Source organism: Nerophis lumbriciformis, linkage group LG34, assembly GCF_033978685.3.
Source record: "Nerophis lumbriciformis linkage group LG34, RoL_Nlum_v2.1, whole genome shotgun sequence".
NCBI lineage: Eukaryota > Metazoa > Chordata > Actinopteri > Syngnathiformes > Syngnathidae > Nerophis > Nerophis lumbriciformis.
Window position 1 is genome coordinate 25,091,743 of NC_084581.2, and position 16,700 is coordinate 25,108,442.

Genomic DNA, 16,700 nt, shown 5'->3' on the forward strand with positions numbered 1-16,700 from the left:
TTTGTACAGGACTGTCTCAGAAAATTAAAATATTGTGATAATGCGTACATTTATCATTTGTTCTCTAAACAGTTACAAAAAAGTGGGACCCCAAAAATGTACTGTGGGACCCCATTCTTATGACTTGATGGGGTCCATGGGACCCCATTTTGAAAATTCCTAACGCCAACACTGATGGAGTATTGTGTGAATTATATTTATGTAGCGCTTTTTCTCTAGTGACTCAAAGCGCTTTACATAGTGGAACCCAATATCTAAGTTACATTTAAACCAGTGTGGGTGGCACTGGCACTGGGAGAAGGTGGGTAAAGTGTCTTGCCCAAGGACACAACGGCAGTGACTAGGATGGCGGAAGCGGGGATCGAACCTGGAACCCTCAAGTTGCTGGCACGGCCACTCTACTCTGGCTGTTTTGCACCCCATTGGTGCGTGCAAAACAGCAGCAGGCGGCTGTGGCCTGCGGACCGGTTCTAATACTAATCACATTTCATCCCGGGGGCCATAGATCCGGCCCGAGGGCCTTGACTTTGACACTTAGGGTGTAGAAGCATTTTCCAAAATTACGTGTAATGGAGGACACCTGGAGTCCCAGGTTTGACCCCGACTTGGGGTCTTTCTGTGTGGAGTTCGAACTAATGTGTGATGGTTGTCTGTCGATCTGTGTTGTGTTGGCCCTGCTCTGAGGTGGCAACTTGTCCAGGGTGTACTTTGCTTCAATGACGTGCAGTCACTAAAGGCAGGTGAGGCAGGGCCTCACCTGCCATCATGGAAAGAAAAAAAATGTAAAAAGAAAAAAATATATATTAAATTGTTAAATGTATCCAGTGATTATACTATAAAGTTATTTTCCATTTAACTTCACCAGTTTTAGATTATTTTTATTCAAAATTGCTGAATTTTCACATTTGCCGTTCAAATACTGAGAAGAGACGGTGCGGTGAACAGCAGCCAGTCGAGGCACGTCACTCAGTGCCTCAACATGGACGGACTCGGCTAACTGCTGGTCTGCTGTGCAGTGAGACCGTATTGCTATATGAACTATATTATACATTTCCATAGTTTAGTTAGCTGAGGTATATAATGTACAGTGTATTTTGTCAACAACTGTATGTGTGTAACGTATTTCTTGTGCTGAGCGACCATAAAACGGCTGCAAAAGACGCACTGGCTGAGGCTCGCCTCCTGCACACCCGCCGTAGAATGCACGGCAACCCCTGACGGGAGTGTTATATCAACTAAAGCCCACACTTAAACTTTCCACGTGCAAGATTGAATCTATTTAAAAAAGTTATTTCATAAGAAGCCAAAAAGTGCAAAAACAATAATGTTCGTGTTGGAGGAGTTGTGAATGACTGCAGGGCCACAACATTAGGTACACCTGCAGACTGCAGGTGTACCTAATTCACAACTCCTCCAACACGAACATTATTGTTTTTGCACTTTTTGGCTTCTTATTAAATAACTTTTGTAACCTATTTTTATGGGCTTTCCTATTTGTGATGTTAAGTTCCTGTTATGCGCTGTTAAACAGTATATGCCTTGAGCTCTTATTTTGAAGGCGCTAAGAGCGGAAGTGACGACACGTTGGAGTGGAGCGGAAGTTTTTGAAAGAAAGTAAATAAAGTGGTCCTCGTGTAAACTGGAGCCTCCGTGTTTGTTATTTTGTAGTTTCATACAGTATAGGCGACATTTATAAACCCTCGGTTACACTTTTTTAAATAGATTCAATCTTGCACTCCCATCAGGGGGTTCATTAATCCAGCACAACAGCGGCGCATTTATAAGTAAAGGTAAGACCATAATAACGTTTTTTTATTAAATGTGCTTTTTTGTGTGCTACAGTTTGTATGTGTAAAGTTAAAGTTAAGTTAAAGTAGCAATGATTGTCACACACACACTAGGTGTGGTGAAATTTGTCCTCTGCATTTGACCCATCCCCTTGTTCACCCCCTGGGAGGTGGGGAGAGCAGTGGGCAGCAGCGGCGCCGCGCCCGGGAATCATTTTTGGTGATTTAACCCCCAATTCCAACCCTTGATGCTGAGTGCCAAGCAGGGAAGAATGCTGGTATGAGCTTTTAAACATAACCCGTTAACTGCTGCCAATCAAATGGTGAATAAGATACTCTTTAGGGTTCATATGTTTGTAAATCTGACTGTGATGAAGTCAGTGCCTCACCAGCCATCAACCTCACCGCACGTCACTGCTTTGCTTTCCGGCTGAGTGCAGCTGGGATAGATGGAACTGTTATTCAAACTGAAACTGAAACGTGGCAAAGTAAACAGCTGAAGCACCCAATGAAGCCAATAATAAAAACTAAATCACATGTATTTTGTATACTTACATTACTAATATCCATCCATTTCCTACCGCTTGTCCCTTTTGGAGTCGCGGGGGGTGCTGGAGCCGATCTCAGCTGCATTCGGGCGGAAGGCGGGGTACACCCTGGACAAGTCACAGGGCCAACACAGATAGACAAACAATATTCACACTCACATTCACACACTAGAGCCAATTTAGTGTTGCCAATCAACCTATCCCCAGGTGCATGTTTTTGGAGGGACCCACGCAGTCACGGGGAGAACATGCAAACTCCACACAGAAAGATCCCGAGCACGGGATTGAACTCAGCACTACTCAGGACTTTCGTATTGTGAGGTACATGCACTAACCCCTGTTCCACCGTGCTGCCCTAATATATAGTATTATATTCTACACAGATATAGTATAATCCCAAAAAGACATCACATCATTCTTTTTTGTGTGCTTTTTTTCAACACTTATTTTACTAATATGTACTTGTTACGGCTACTCTTGCGTTCAAAAAGTTCGAAAAAATAAAAATAAAGTAATGTAGAGTAGTCCTGAGGAGGAGGTGTTTGACTCACTAAATTCCTTAATAAGCACTCGCGGAGATATGTCGAGATTCCAAATGATCATGATTTATTTTCACAAACAAAACATATTCTCCGTGGTTGACTTCAACATAATCAACATAACTTATTTAGCGTGGCTTCAAAATAATCAAAATAGCTTCTTTAGCGTGGCTTCAAAACAATCACAATAACTTATTTAGCGGTCAACAAACTGTTTCACTCCTCACTCCTTCAACATGATAGGGGCACTGAGATTCATTACCAACTGCGCTCCCCTTACTCACCATTGTGTGTTATACTCAATGGTTAACTGGACATCTTTATGTGCTCGACGCCTCAATCATTGGTATGTTTTCATCTACAAAACCATTCTGGGTATCACTCCATCTTATCTGTCTTGTCTTTTAACAAAGAAACAAGGAAGTCACAATCTTCGTTCAATGAATGTTCTGCAATTTGTCGTCCCCAAAGTAAGAACTGAACTGGGCAAGAAAGCATTTAGGTTTTCAGCACCGAAGGCTTGGAATAACCTACAATCGAACATTAAACTTCAAACCCTAGTTACGTTGAATGAGTTTAAAGCTTCTGTGAAAGGATTGCAGTCTACCTTGTCTGTATGCACATGTGTCATGTGTCATGTGTCATGTGTCATGTGTCATGTGTCATGTGTCATGTGTCATGTGTCATGTGTCATGTGAGCAAGTTTTAATGTTGTAAATGTGATGTTTTATGTATTTGTTTACTGTTTTTAATGTAACCTTGCTGCTGCCCTCTTGGCCAGGTCTCCCTTGGAAAAGAGATCTTTGATCTCAATGGGATTTTACCTGGTTAAATAAAGGCTAATAAATAAATAATGATAGACAGACAAAGCGCACCCAGCTGTCCTGTCTTCTTAATTATAGGAGGAGGAAGTGGCTCACCAGTGGGAGCGTGAGCAGCTGAAAACAATCAGTCAATCACAATGAAATCTAAAACATCCAATAATTCATCAACATCATTATTGACATTATTTGATTTCATTGTCAAAACAATAAATAAATAAATAATATAGATAGGCTCCAACAGTACTATATTTATATATTCACATATTATAATCCCCAGATGGCAGAATTACAATGAACCAATTCATCCATGTCTAAGGTATTTCTTATTGCTTTTTTACACTGGATGCTCCCCGGCCAAAGAGCATGTGTGCAGGGTGGGTGGGATCCTTGGTGATGCAGAGAGCCATCTTTCTGCCCCTGCTGATGAAGATGTCTGTGGTGATCTGAAGGCTGACCTCCACAATCTTCCACCATCCTCTGCAATACCTTCCTCTCTTCAGCCGTCCATGAGGAAGTAGAGACGCTGATATCAACTCTATCTCCCGCAGAGTTCAGATCTACTTCCGTTCCGGTCTACAGGGATACGACCTTTGAGTAATGTAGTATAAAACCATTTACTTCACTTCTTAATTGACATGTATCTATATCTTAGTTGTAATGCCAACCTATTAAAGAGGCAGCATTTACAAACCCCGTTTCCATATGAGTTGGGAAATTGTGTTAGATGTAAATAAAAACGGAATACAATGATTTGCAAATCATTTTCAACCCATATTCAATTGAATGCACTACAAAGACAAGATATTTGAAACTTTTTGTTTTGTTTTGCAAATAATCATTAACTTAGAATTTCATGGCTGCAACACGTGCCAAAGTAGTTGGGAAAGGGCATGTTCACCACTGTGTTACATGGCCTTTCCTTTTAACAACACTCAGTAAACGTTTGGGAACTGAGGAGACACATTTTTTAAGCTTCTCAGGTGGAATTCTTTCCCATTCTTGCTTGATGTACAGCTTAAGTTGTTCAACAGTCCGGGGGTCTCCGTTGTGGTATTTTAGGCTTCATAATGCGCCACACATTTTCAATGGGAGACAGGTCTGGACTACAGGCAGGCCTGTCTAGTACCCGCACTCTTTTACTATGAAGCCATGTTGATATAACACGTGGCTTGGCATTGTCTTGCTGAAATAAGCAGGGGCGTCCATGGTAATGTTGCTTGGATGGCAACATATGTTGCTCCAAAACCTGTATGTACCTTTCAGCATTAATGGCGCCTTCACAGATGTGTAAGTTACCCATGTCTTGGGCATTAATACACCCCCATACCATCACACATGCTGGCTTTTCAACTTTGCGCCTATAACAACGGTTCTTTTCCTCTTTGGTCCGGCGGACACGACGTCCACAGTTTCCAAAAACAATTTGAAATGTGGACTCGTCAGACCACAGAACACTTTCCCACTTTGTATCAGTCCATCTTAGATGAGCTCAGGCCCAACGAAGCAGACGGCGTTTCTGGGTGTTGTTGATAAACGGTTTTCGCCTTGCAAAGGAGAGTTTTAACTTGCACTTACAGATGTAGCGACCAACTGTAGTTACTGACAGTGGGTTTCTGAAGTGTTCCTGAGCCCATGTGGTGATATCCTTTACACAGTGATGTCGCTTGTTGATGCAGTACAGCCTGAGGGATCAAAGGTCACGGGCTTAGCTGCTTACGTGCAGTGATTTCTCCAGATTCTCTGAACCCTTTGATGATATTACGGACCGTAGATGGTGAAATCCCTAAATTCCTTGCAATAGCTGCTTGAGAAAGGTTTTTCTTAAAACTGTTCAACAATTTGCTCACGCATTTGTTGACAAAGTGGTGACCCTCGCCCCATCCTTGTTTGTGAATGACTGAGCATTTCATGGAATCTACTTTTATACCCATTCATTGCACCCACTTGTTCCCAATTTGCCTGCACACCTGTGGGATGTTCCAAATAAGTGTTGGATGAGCATTCCTCAACTTTATCAGTATTTATTGCCACCTTTCCCAACTTCTTTGTCACGTGTTGCTGGCATCAAATTCTAAAGTTAATTATTATTTGCACAATTTTTTTTTTTTTTTATCAGTTTGAACACCAAATATGTTGTCTATGTAACATATTCAACTGAATATGGGTTGAAAATGATTTGCAAATCATTGTATTCCGTTTATATTTACATCTAACACAATTTCCCAACTCATATGGAAATGGGGTTTGTACATGACAGAGATGTTGAAGTGTGATGATAATCTCAAAAAGTGTCAGTAGAGAGGCCCAAATTTGCTAGTCTCTGGCCTTCTCTTCCAGTTCCACACGTGGTCACCAAGGCCTTCCAAGGACAAGTCATAATCCCTCCAGCATGGGAATGATACAGCATCCACAGTGTGGCCAGGGGGTCTTTTCTGGCTAGCAGCTCAAGTTTGGTTGGCACGCGGCATATTGTCGAAATAAAGTCAAACCAAAATACAAGAGTAAAAATGTTCGCTGGGTCCGAGCTCATCTTGGATGGACTGATGCAAAGTGGTAAAGTGTTCTGTGGTCTGACGAGTCCACATTTCAAATTGTTTTTGGAAACTGTGGACGTCGTGTCCTGCGGAACAAAGAGGAAAAGAACCACCCGGACTGTTGTAGGCGCAAAGTTCAAAAGCCAGCATCTGTGATAGTATGGGGGTGTATTAGTGCCCAAGGCATGGGTAACTTACACATCTGTGAAAGCACCATTAATGCTGAAAGGTACATACAGGTTTTGGAGCAACATGTTTTATTTACATTAAATATATTGTCTTTGCAATCTACTGTATTGAATATAAGTCGAAAAGGATTTGCAAATCATTGCATTCTGTTTTTATTTACGAATTACACAACATGCCAACTTCACTGGTTTTGGGTTTTGTGATAAAATTGCGCTTCGTTACTTATAACAAAAAGCTAACACAATCGTTTTTTTCTTAAATATTGGATTGTATATATGCTTTTTTCTTTACAAAATAAAATATCAGAATGGCCCTTGCATGCTTTAACTTTACAGTTCTATTCAGTTCATGGTTATGTGGTTTTTGGCATGTTTTCACTGATAAAGACTTGTTTCGTTCTAGTAACGGGCAAAATGGTTCCCCATAATCACTGTTTGCTATGTTTTAAGGTCACAGTTCAGTTAATTTTGAGCACATTGAAGAAACAAAATGCAAAATAAAACTGCCAAGCCTTTGTGTAAACAATTTTAATATGATTTTCAAAATGAATCATTATAAAATATATTATAAAATATTATCGACTATGGTTATCGTCACGGTCTACAAAAGCAAATTTTTAGGACTTATGCAGATACCAAATACAGATCAGCAGGTACCAGAAGGTAAGAAAAGTTGCTTTTGCATAATATTGCGAAACAAAACTTACTTTATATACCCACCATAATAAAACTCGTATGTTGAAGCACATTACAATCCATCAAGCGGTGCGGCTTCATAGCTTACCAAAGTCGTACTAAAACATTTTGATAGACTTTTGAGGTCCGTGTGTAATGTTCTATATTTTCAATGGAACTTATAACATGTTGGTGTTGTTTACTTGAGTCATATTGCAGTCTACACCTATCTCTTATGTGTGACTGCCATCATATTGCAGTCTGCACGTATCTCTCATTTGTGACTACCGTCTACTGGTCACACTTATCATTTCACCATGTTCCAAATAAAATAGCTTCGAGGTTGGTAAGCACAACCAAAATTATTCCGTACATTAGGCTCACTGGGTTATAAGGCGCACTGTCGAGTTTTGAGAAAATGAAAGTATTTTAAGTGCGCCTTATAGTCCGAAAAATACGGTATATTCACAGGTTTCTCTTTCCTGTGTGTACTGTATGTGTCGTCCTGCTGGGATGTAACCACTTTGGTTTTCGGTGAACAGTAATGTTTTGACTGCCGTCATCTTTGCGGTGGATTTTCATGTCATTGTTATGAACTGGACCAAGTTATGGTCCAGTTCATTTCCTCTTCATATGTGAATTTGATATTTCCAGTCTTATGATGTCGAGGTGGTCTGTGAGATTCTGCGTGTGTCACATTTTGATATTTTCCACAAGGTGAGTCTGCAGTGAAGTGAATTATATTTATATAGCGCTTTTCTCCATTGACTCAAAGCGCTTTTACATAGTGAAACCCAATATCTAAGTTACATTTAAACCAGTGTGGGTGGCACTGGGAGCAGGTGGGTAAAGTGTCTTGCCCAAGGACACAACGGCAGTGACTAGGATGGCGGAAGCGGGGATTGAACCGGCAACCCTCAAGTTGCTGGCACGCCCACTCTACCAACCGAGCTATACCGCCCCGTGAATGGGAAACAGTTAATCCTCACACAAAAACAAGACAGTTACTTGTACACCCAAAGGACGAAATAGAACAAGTCAAAAAATGCAATGAATTATAAGAAATCCCATGTTAATCATGCTGAGACAAAGACAGGACTTTCTACACAAGAAAAAAGCACATCAGAAAAAATTTGAAAAAGAGACAACTGGAAGGTTCACAAGAAGCCTAAAACAAAAATCTGGACAGGAAATGTTAAAATCAGGACTGGGTCAACGCCAAAATTACTGGGACAGAGAGGAGGGGTCACCCACATATGCGGTCCTCTCCAAGGTTTCTCATAGTCATTCACATCGACGTCCCACTGGGGTGAGTTTTTCCTTGCCCTTATGTGGGCTCTGTACCGACGATGTCGTTGTGGCTTGTGCAGCCCTTTGAGACACTTGTGATTTAGGGCTATATAAATAAACATTGATTGATTGATTGACATTGAGTAATACATTCAAAGGATGGATTAGGAAGCGATTGAATTCAGGAAGCGGCCTAAGAAAACTATCACATTGTTTGGCTTCCTAATTTGCTTTTTGCAACAGATGACGACTTTTGTTTCCTGCTCTGTACTTGCTAGCTTCCACGCTAGGCTCTTTTACTTGCTAGCTCCCACGCTAGCCCCTTTAGTTTTTGCCTTCCGCGCTATGAGCACGTTTTTCTATGTTCCCGTCTGATTTATTTTAAAAATAAATCGTTTTTTCCTACCTGCATGCTGTGTCCGAAGTCTGTTGCATCCTGGGAGAACAAAACCCCGCATCACCATGCGACCCGGTCGTCACAGTAGGAAGCCAGACCAAGTGAGACCAGGGCATAGACTAAAGAGCCCTCTGATTAGTGCCCAGACAACAGGTGAGCGTCCCGAACACTAACCAGAGGCAGGTGAGTGCAATCTGCTGTAATGGCAACTGAAACAAACAAAATCAAGAAGTGCTGAAAACACAAGTGACTAGAAAACGTAAACAGACTATGATCCTAGCAGCGGATCATAACAGTGAGAGTCCAGTCCATTGTAGGGCCAGCAGGGGAACCTCTAGCATGTAGACAAGTCGGGGTGCAGAGACTTTACCGACTGATGCATAAGGAGTGGTCACCCCGGGTCATGACTTCATGTGAAAGTCCAGTCCATTTGGAGACCAGCAAGGGATCATCTTGAATGCAGACAAGTCAGCAGCGCAGAGTTGTCACCAACCGATGCAAAGAGGAGTGGTCCAACCTGAGTACCGACTTAGAACAGCTAAAGTGTCATCCGTGGAGGCTAATCAGTGGTCACCTTATAACCTCTCCACACAGGAGAGGGGGGCGTAGCAGAAAAGAGAGACAGCAGATCAACTGGTCTAAAAGGGGGGTCTATTTAAAGGCTAGAGTATACAAATGAGTTTTCAGATGGGACTTAAATGCTTCTACTGAGGTAGCATCTCTAACAGTTACCGGTAGCGCATTCCAGAGTACTGGAGCCCGAATAAAAAATGTTCTAAAGCCTGCAGACTTTTTTGGGGGTCTGGGAATCACTAACAAGCCGGAGTTCTTGGAACGCAGATTTCTGGCCGGGACATATGGTACAATACAATCAGCAAGATAGGATGGAGTTAGACCGTGTAGTATTTTATACGTAAGGAGTAAAACCTTAAAGTCGCATCTTAAGTGCACAGGAAGTCAGTGCAGGTGAGCCAGTATAGGTATATATATATAGGTATATATGTATATAAAGTATATACAGTATAGGCGTAATATGATCAAACTTTCTTGTTCTTGTCAAAAGTCTAGCAGCCACATTTCGTACCAACTGTAATCTTTTAATGCTAGACATAGGGAGACCCGGAAATAATATGTTACAGTAATCGAGACGAGACGTAACGAACGCATGAATAATGATCTCAGCGTCGCTGGTGGACAAAATGGGACGAATTTTAGCGATATTATGGAGATGAAAGAAGGCTGTTTTAGTAACACTCTTAATGTGTGACGCAAACGAGAGAGTTGGGTCGAAGATATAAACCGAGATTCTTTGCCGAGTCACTTTGTGTAATTGTTTTGTCGTCAAATGTCAAAAGAAATAGGTGTCGGTCTGGGGCGTCACTAGCTTTTAAGGACAGGGGGGGCTTAGCCCCCAGGAGATGCACAGGATGCGAGCAAACGTTACGCACAAGCACAAAACTTCACAAACGGCTAACAAAGACTTAGAAATTATTCATTGTTATTATTATTATTTTTTTTTAAATGCACGGGACGAAATGAAATGCTCCCCGGGACGATGGCTTTTAACCATTTTTTTTCTTTTTCTTTTTATGTATTTATTCATTTTACATTTTATATTAAATGTCTTGGTTTTTCCTCCCTGTGAAAATCCTATGAAATGTTTAACAAGCCATCCTATAATATTACAACAGCTATTAATGTAACAATACAATAAAACAAATATATTTAATGATGTTTTTTTCATTATTTTAACAATAGGCTAATGTACATTACTTTATATAGATTCTACAAGAAACACAAAACTTAAAAACTAAATTATTTACAATTGCACACACAAGGTTTCGTGCAGCTTCACTCATTGTAAAGGAAGATAATGTGCTTCGTACACCTGCAGGACCGCAAGCAAGGTCGCAGAGAAAATGCGGACTGGAATTTGAGTGATGTGGGCATTTTCTATATGAACAAGTGGAATGGATTGGATACCGACGCACTAAAGGGGCTCTCTACCTTACGCTACGAAGTGACGGGAAACTGAGTGAATAATAACAGGTTATATGATTATTTATTTAAACTCATATTCGGGCCACTTTATAATGAATATGTATTTGTAAAAAAATATATATATATATAACACCAAATTATTTAGGGGGGCTTAAGAATATTTTAGGGGGGCTTGAGCCCCCCTAAAATAGGCCTAACAACGCCAATGGTGTCGGTGTCTAGCAGGAAATATAATCAGCATTTACATTTTCTTAGTGTTAAGTTGCAAAAAGATGCTGGACATCCATTGTTTAATTTGATTTAGACACGCCTACAGCTGACTACAATCCGGCGTGTTGGTCAGCTTTAGGGGCATGTAGAGTTGGGTGTCATCAGCAAAACAGTGAAAGCTAACACCGTATTTGCGTATGATGTCACCTAGCAGCAGCATGTAGATGCTGAAGAATGCAGGGCCAAGAACCGAACCCTGGGGAACTCCACACCTTACCATAACATACTTCAAGGTCACATTGTTATGGGAGACGCACTGCATCCTGTCAGTAAGATAGGAGTTAAACCAAGAAAAGGCTAAGTCTGACATACCAATACGTGTTTTGATACATTCTTAATACAATGTTATGATTGACGGTATCGAAAGCAGCGCTAAGATCGAGTAGCAGCAACATGGATGACGCATCAACACCCATAGTTAGCAATAGATCATTAGTCACTTTCGCGAGGGCTGTCTCCGTAGAGCAGTGGTTCTCAAACTTTTTTTGTCATCCCCCACTTTGGACAAGGGGGAGTTTTCAAGCCCCACCTGCCCCCATCGCCCCAACAGAACGCTAATGCCAAGCTTAACATTTTCAAATGTATTGAACATCAAGTTGTATACATTCAAACTCAATAACATAAAATAACATCAAGTTCAATAATAAATAAAATAACTCTGCAGCTGTGGTATAACTTGCATTAAGTTCAATAATAAATCAAACAACTTGCATCAAGTTCAATAATAAATAAAACAAAAGTGTTATAATTTGAATCAAGTTCAATAATAAATCAAAAAAGTGCCACTTTGCAATCTTTGCAACAAAAAAAGGAGGAGCTATGCATTTGGCAAGACAGGGCAAGTGAACATGAGTTTTACAGTACTCCAGCATTAGTGGCTACAATGAGCCTGCTTTGCACTGCACAGCTTTTCAAATCGGGGTTGCAGGCTTGACACTGCCACACTTAAGTCATGCTCAATGTTCAGCTGAGACCTGTACTTTGTTTTGAGTGAAGCAACAGCTGAAAAGCCTATCTCACACAGATAAGATGTGGCAAAGGGGAGAAGAATGGACACAGCTCTCTGCCCGATGAGTGCATACTCATTCTCCACTCCAAACCAGAATTGAGAAAGAGTGGTGAACCTCAGCCTCAGGATGGAGTCAGATGTCAGTTCAATAAACTGGTCCTCCTCAGCAGACATGAAATCAGCAGGTGCTGCAGATAGATTATAAATTAATAGGCTTACTTTATTTTTCATTACATAATAAATGCAAATAAATCTGTTTGACAACAATCATCTGGACATAATAATCTGGACTAACATTCTAGTTAGTAAGTAGCATACAACACAGATAAAATGCATGTATAATATATGAGTATAATATTCAATAAAAATGTCAAAATACCAACCTGCTGCATTGAATGGATCCATAACCCAGTTGTACTGAGCACTGTTGATGGGGAAGTATTTGTGAAACATTTCTCTCAGGCAGGAGATGTGTTGCTTGATGCAGGGGATCACTGTGGTGGCACCAGATTCGGTTTTTTCAGCAACCTCACCCAGGTTCTCAAAGGCATCAATATTTTGTTGGTCGAGCTCGAGCTTTCGGGAGAACGCAGTGATTTTGTCTGCCAGTTGGGGTATGTGCTTATCCTTGCCTTGGAGCTGAAGATTTAACTCATTCAGCTTGCCAAACATATCGCTGAGGTAGGCCAGCTTCAACAGAAATTGTTCATCACTGAACTTGCTTGCAGCATCATGCATGCGCTCCTCCTCCAAAAAGATCAGAATCTCCGCCCTGAGCTCAAAGACTTTGCCCCGGGAGAGCCACCTTGCGTCACTGTGAAACAGCACGACTGTATGATCAGCTCCCATTTCCTCACACAGTGCAGAGAACAGTCGCGCTTTCAGTGGTCGTGTTTTGATCAAATTTACCGCGCTCACAACATCTGTTAAAACCTCATTGAGTTCGGGGCTGAGCTGCCTTGACGCGAGTGCTTCCCGGTGAATGACACAGTGTGTCCAGTGCGCATTTCATCAGTGTGTGAATGTGTGAATGTGTGTGTGTGAATGGGTGAATGTGGAAAATAGTGTCAAAGCGCTTTGAGTTCCTTAAAAAGGTAGAAAAGCGCTATACAAGTACGACCCATTTACCATTGACCATTTACCATTTGGCGCAACCCTCTTTATTAGAGCCTGCAGCCCGTTTCTTGACCCTGCCATGGTCATTGCGCCATCAGAGCAAAAGCCCACACAGTTTTCCCATTTAATATTGTGTTCTTTGAGGAAACGGTCCATTATATTGAACAGCTCATCAGCAGTGGCTCTATTTTTGATGTATTTGCAAAACAGCAAGTCCTCGCACAGTGACTCGCCATTCACAAAGCGGACGTATGCGATGAACAGGCAGTCTTTATTGCTGTCAGTTGCTTCGTCCACTTGTAAAGCAAAACGACTTTCTTTTAATTTGTCTACGAGTTGTTCTTCAAGGTCACTTGCAATGTCGCATATACGTCTCGCAACTGTGACGTTTGACAGTGGGACAGCTTTTAATTTTGCTGCGCTTGTCTCGTCAAGCATGATTGACACCATGTCTATTGCAGCGGGGAGAATGAGCTGCTCAGCAATTGTGTGGTTTTTTGCATTGTGCAATTCTGTATGCAACTCTATATGAAGCCATTTGAGCGTTACTGTTTACTGATGTAGCTTTTACCATGCGCTTCTCCTGTTGACGCTACTCTGCCAGTTTTCTTTGAAAGAAATCAAGTGGCTTATTGACGTGATTGGGGTGTGTGGTCTCGAGGTGTCTCTTTCATTTGTTGGGTCTCATGCTGTCTGCTGCTAGCGGTTTTAGACACAGAACACACAGGGGTCTCTCCTCTGCCCCCACCACCGCTGCCGTGAATCCAATAGCAAGATACCTTTCATCATATTTTCTTTTCGGTTGGCTTTTCGGTTGATTAGGCCCGTCAGATTGTTGTTTCTCTGCAGGCGCTGGCTCGAAGACTTTTGAGGTGCGAGTCACAAATTTATCCATTTTGTGTAATTGTTGTCCTCACATTAGCATGCTACCCATCCGCGCGTAAGTTTGTTCTGCTTAGCCCCGCCCCCATGTTGCCATGTCTGTCAAACTTTCGCTCCAACCGAGAAATTTAAAGCCTACAGGAAAAATAAGTAATTTACATTTATTTATATAGCGGATTTTACAGACAGAATCACAAAGTGATTTACAGTGTGTATAGAAAATGAAAGCATAGTAAAAAAGAAATGTAAGAATATAAAAAAAAAAAATTTTTTTTAAGTGAAATTTCCTCCCGTTCCTCGCGCCCCACCTGTCATGTCTCTATTCCCCACCAGTGGGGCGCACCCCACACTTTGAGAAACGCTGCCGTAGAGTGATTTGCCCTGAAATCGGACTGAAAGGGTTCACAGAGATTGTTAGATGCTAAGTGTTCATATAGCTGCTGTGCAACAATTTTTTGAAGGATTTTCGACATAAAAGGAAGGTGGGTCGGTAGTTTACCATGAGGTCAGGATCGAGGTTAGATCTTTTGAGCAGAGGATGAAAAACCGCTTTTTTGAATGCTAGGGGAACAGTGCCAGAGGAAAGTGATAAGATTATAATATTTAGCACTGATGGTCCTAATATTACAAACAGCTCCTTAATAAGTTTCCCAGGAAGTGGGTCAAGTAAACGTGTTGTTTGTTTTCTTCTACGGTGTTTTACCTGCAAACCCAAGTATAGTAAAAGTATAGTAAAAAAGCTTTTGGGTAAACTTGTTGTAAGCTCCGCCCACAGGCACCCGCCCCTCCATGTCAAACCACTACCAATTATTTGAAACCGTAACTGAGAAAAGCAAAACCGTGAAAAAGGAAAAAGGAAACATTGAAAGTAAACCCCTGTGAAAACAGTGTACAAAAATATGAAGATTGACATTGAAAACATATCATGATACAACAAAATATCCATAAAAAATATATTTTTTCAACGTTTGTATTTATTTGTTGGCAAAACTTGTTTCAGTGCAAATACAACTTTTTCTACAATGTCAATGTTTTTTTGGTACCAACTCTTAGCAGCAGTGTTTTGGCTCCATAAACGACCAAAGTGTAGCATCATTGCACAGAAGAGAACAAGACGGTGATTGCAAGAAGGTGATATGTAACATATATTGAAAAAACCCCAACAAAAAGTAAAAGACTAAGAAAAACACATGTCCAGAGTTAACCTTTTATTTGCACCAATCAAATCACTAATCAAATCTCTTTTGTTACTTGCTGAACTGAAGTATCGTCTTTGTCAATCATTTGGTGGCTTTTTCTCCAGCAAGATGTTGGTTGTATTCCAAATATTACAATCTCAGTGGCATTCAACTTTTAACGTTTTATACTGTTTTCAAATACACACTTATAGCATTTTCAACACCAACTTTTAAAAAAAGAGCAAATTTTGTAACCTTATCTTAGGGGTGTTCAAACTTTTTCTAATGAGGGCCGCACAACATGTGGGGGCCATTTTGATATTTTGCTTTTTTTTTTAAAACCAATACAATATATACATCTTTTTAACCTTTCGGGCTCCCCTCAACTTGGGTCCCGAGAACCCGGTTGGGTCTCAATCATAAACATGTTAAAAATAAGTCATATGTTATTATATATTTCCCCAAATGTCATTGTGTTATATTTGATGTGAGGTAATTGGAGCCTTAAATGGGTCAACAATTCATAACAACAATTCATTATCTTTTTTTGAGCAATGACAGTTAAAAAAAACAAAAAACTAAAACTGTTGGGGATTCAGAAGGGCCCCAACCATAAAAGTGTTACATAGTCATACTTTTTGACTTTCAACACTTACGTCCTTAGATCCATACATCGATTAAAGGTTTTTATCTACTTATATTTTTGTTTGTTTAATGCCGTTTTTGTCAAAGAAAACTCACAAGCACACAAAATATGCAATATTTCCCCCCTAAAATATTTAAAAATATCATTTTTTGATAAGAAGTCATTCCTAACAACATTCGTTTTGATTCATTATTCATGACAGCCTGTTATTGGTTTTAATACTGCAACTTTTTTTTAAATTACATTTCACTTGTTTGCTCTTTTATCCCACTTTTTTATGTTTTTATTGTGGCCATTTGCGGGCCGCAGTTTATTATTATTTTTGAACGGCCCGTGGCACATTTTAAAAATACTATATAAAAATAGTATTTTAAAATTGTTTAAGGTATTTTTAAAATGTGCCACGGGCCGTTAAAAAAATTAGCTTTGGGCCGCAAATGGCCCCATGGCCGCGATAAAAACATAAACAAGTGGGATAAAAGAGCAAACAGGCTATTGTATTTATTTATTTTAAACATACTATAAAAAACTGTATTTTAAAACTGTTTGTAGTATTTTTAAAATGCGCCACGGGCCGTTAAAAAATGAGCTGCGGGCCGCAAATGGCCCCCTGGCCGCTATGAAAACACAAAAAAGTGGGATAAAAGAGCAAACAGGTTTATTATATTTATTTATTTTAAAAATACTATAAAAAATTGTATTTTTAAATTGTTGAAAGTATTTTTTAAATGCGCAACGGGCCGTTAAAAAATGAGCTGCGGGCCGCAATTGGCCCCCTGGCCGCTATAAAAACATAAAAAAGTGGGATAAAAGAGC

The 16,700-nt window shown here is 40.4% G+C and overlaps 2 protein-coding genes across 3 annotated transcripts in view; one reads left to right on the forward strand and one right to left on the reverse strand.

The window, feature by feature from the left end:
• The window catches only part of cep85l (centrosomal protein 85, like), a 43,351-nt gene extending 34,490 nt beyond the window's left edge, over positions 1–8,861 (reverse strand). For both annotated transcript variants that reach the window (XM_061928145.2, XM_061928142.2), the window contains exon 1: positions 8,792–8,861. In XM_061928145.2, coding sequence (XP_061784129.2) covers positions 8,792–8,849 — 58 coding nt within the window. In that variant the 5' untranslated portion in view covers positions 8,850–8,861. The remainder of the gene's footprint in view (positions 1–8,791) is intronic.
• Positions 1–16,700, forward strand: part of LOC133575421 (gap junction Cx32.2 protein-like) — a 49,625-nt gene that overhangs the window by 833 nt on the left and 32,092 nt on the right. The window lies entirely within an intron of this gene.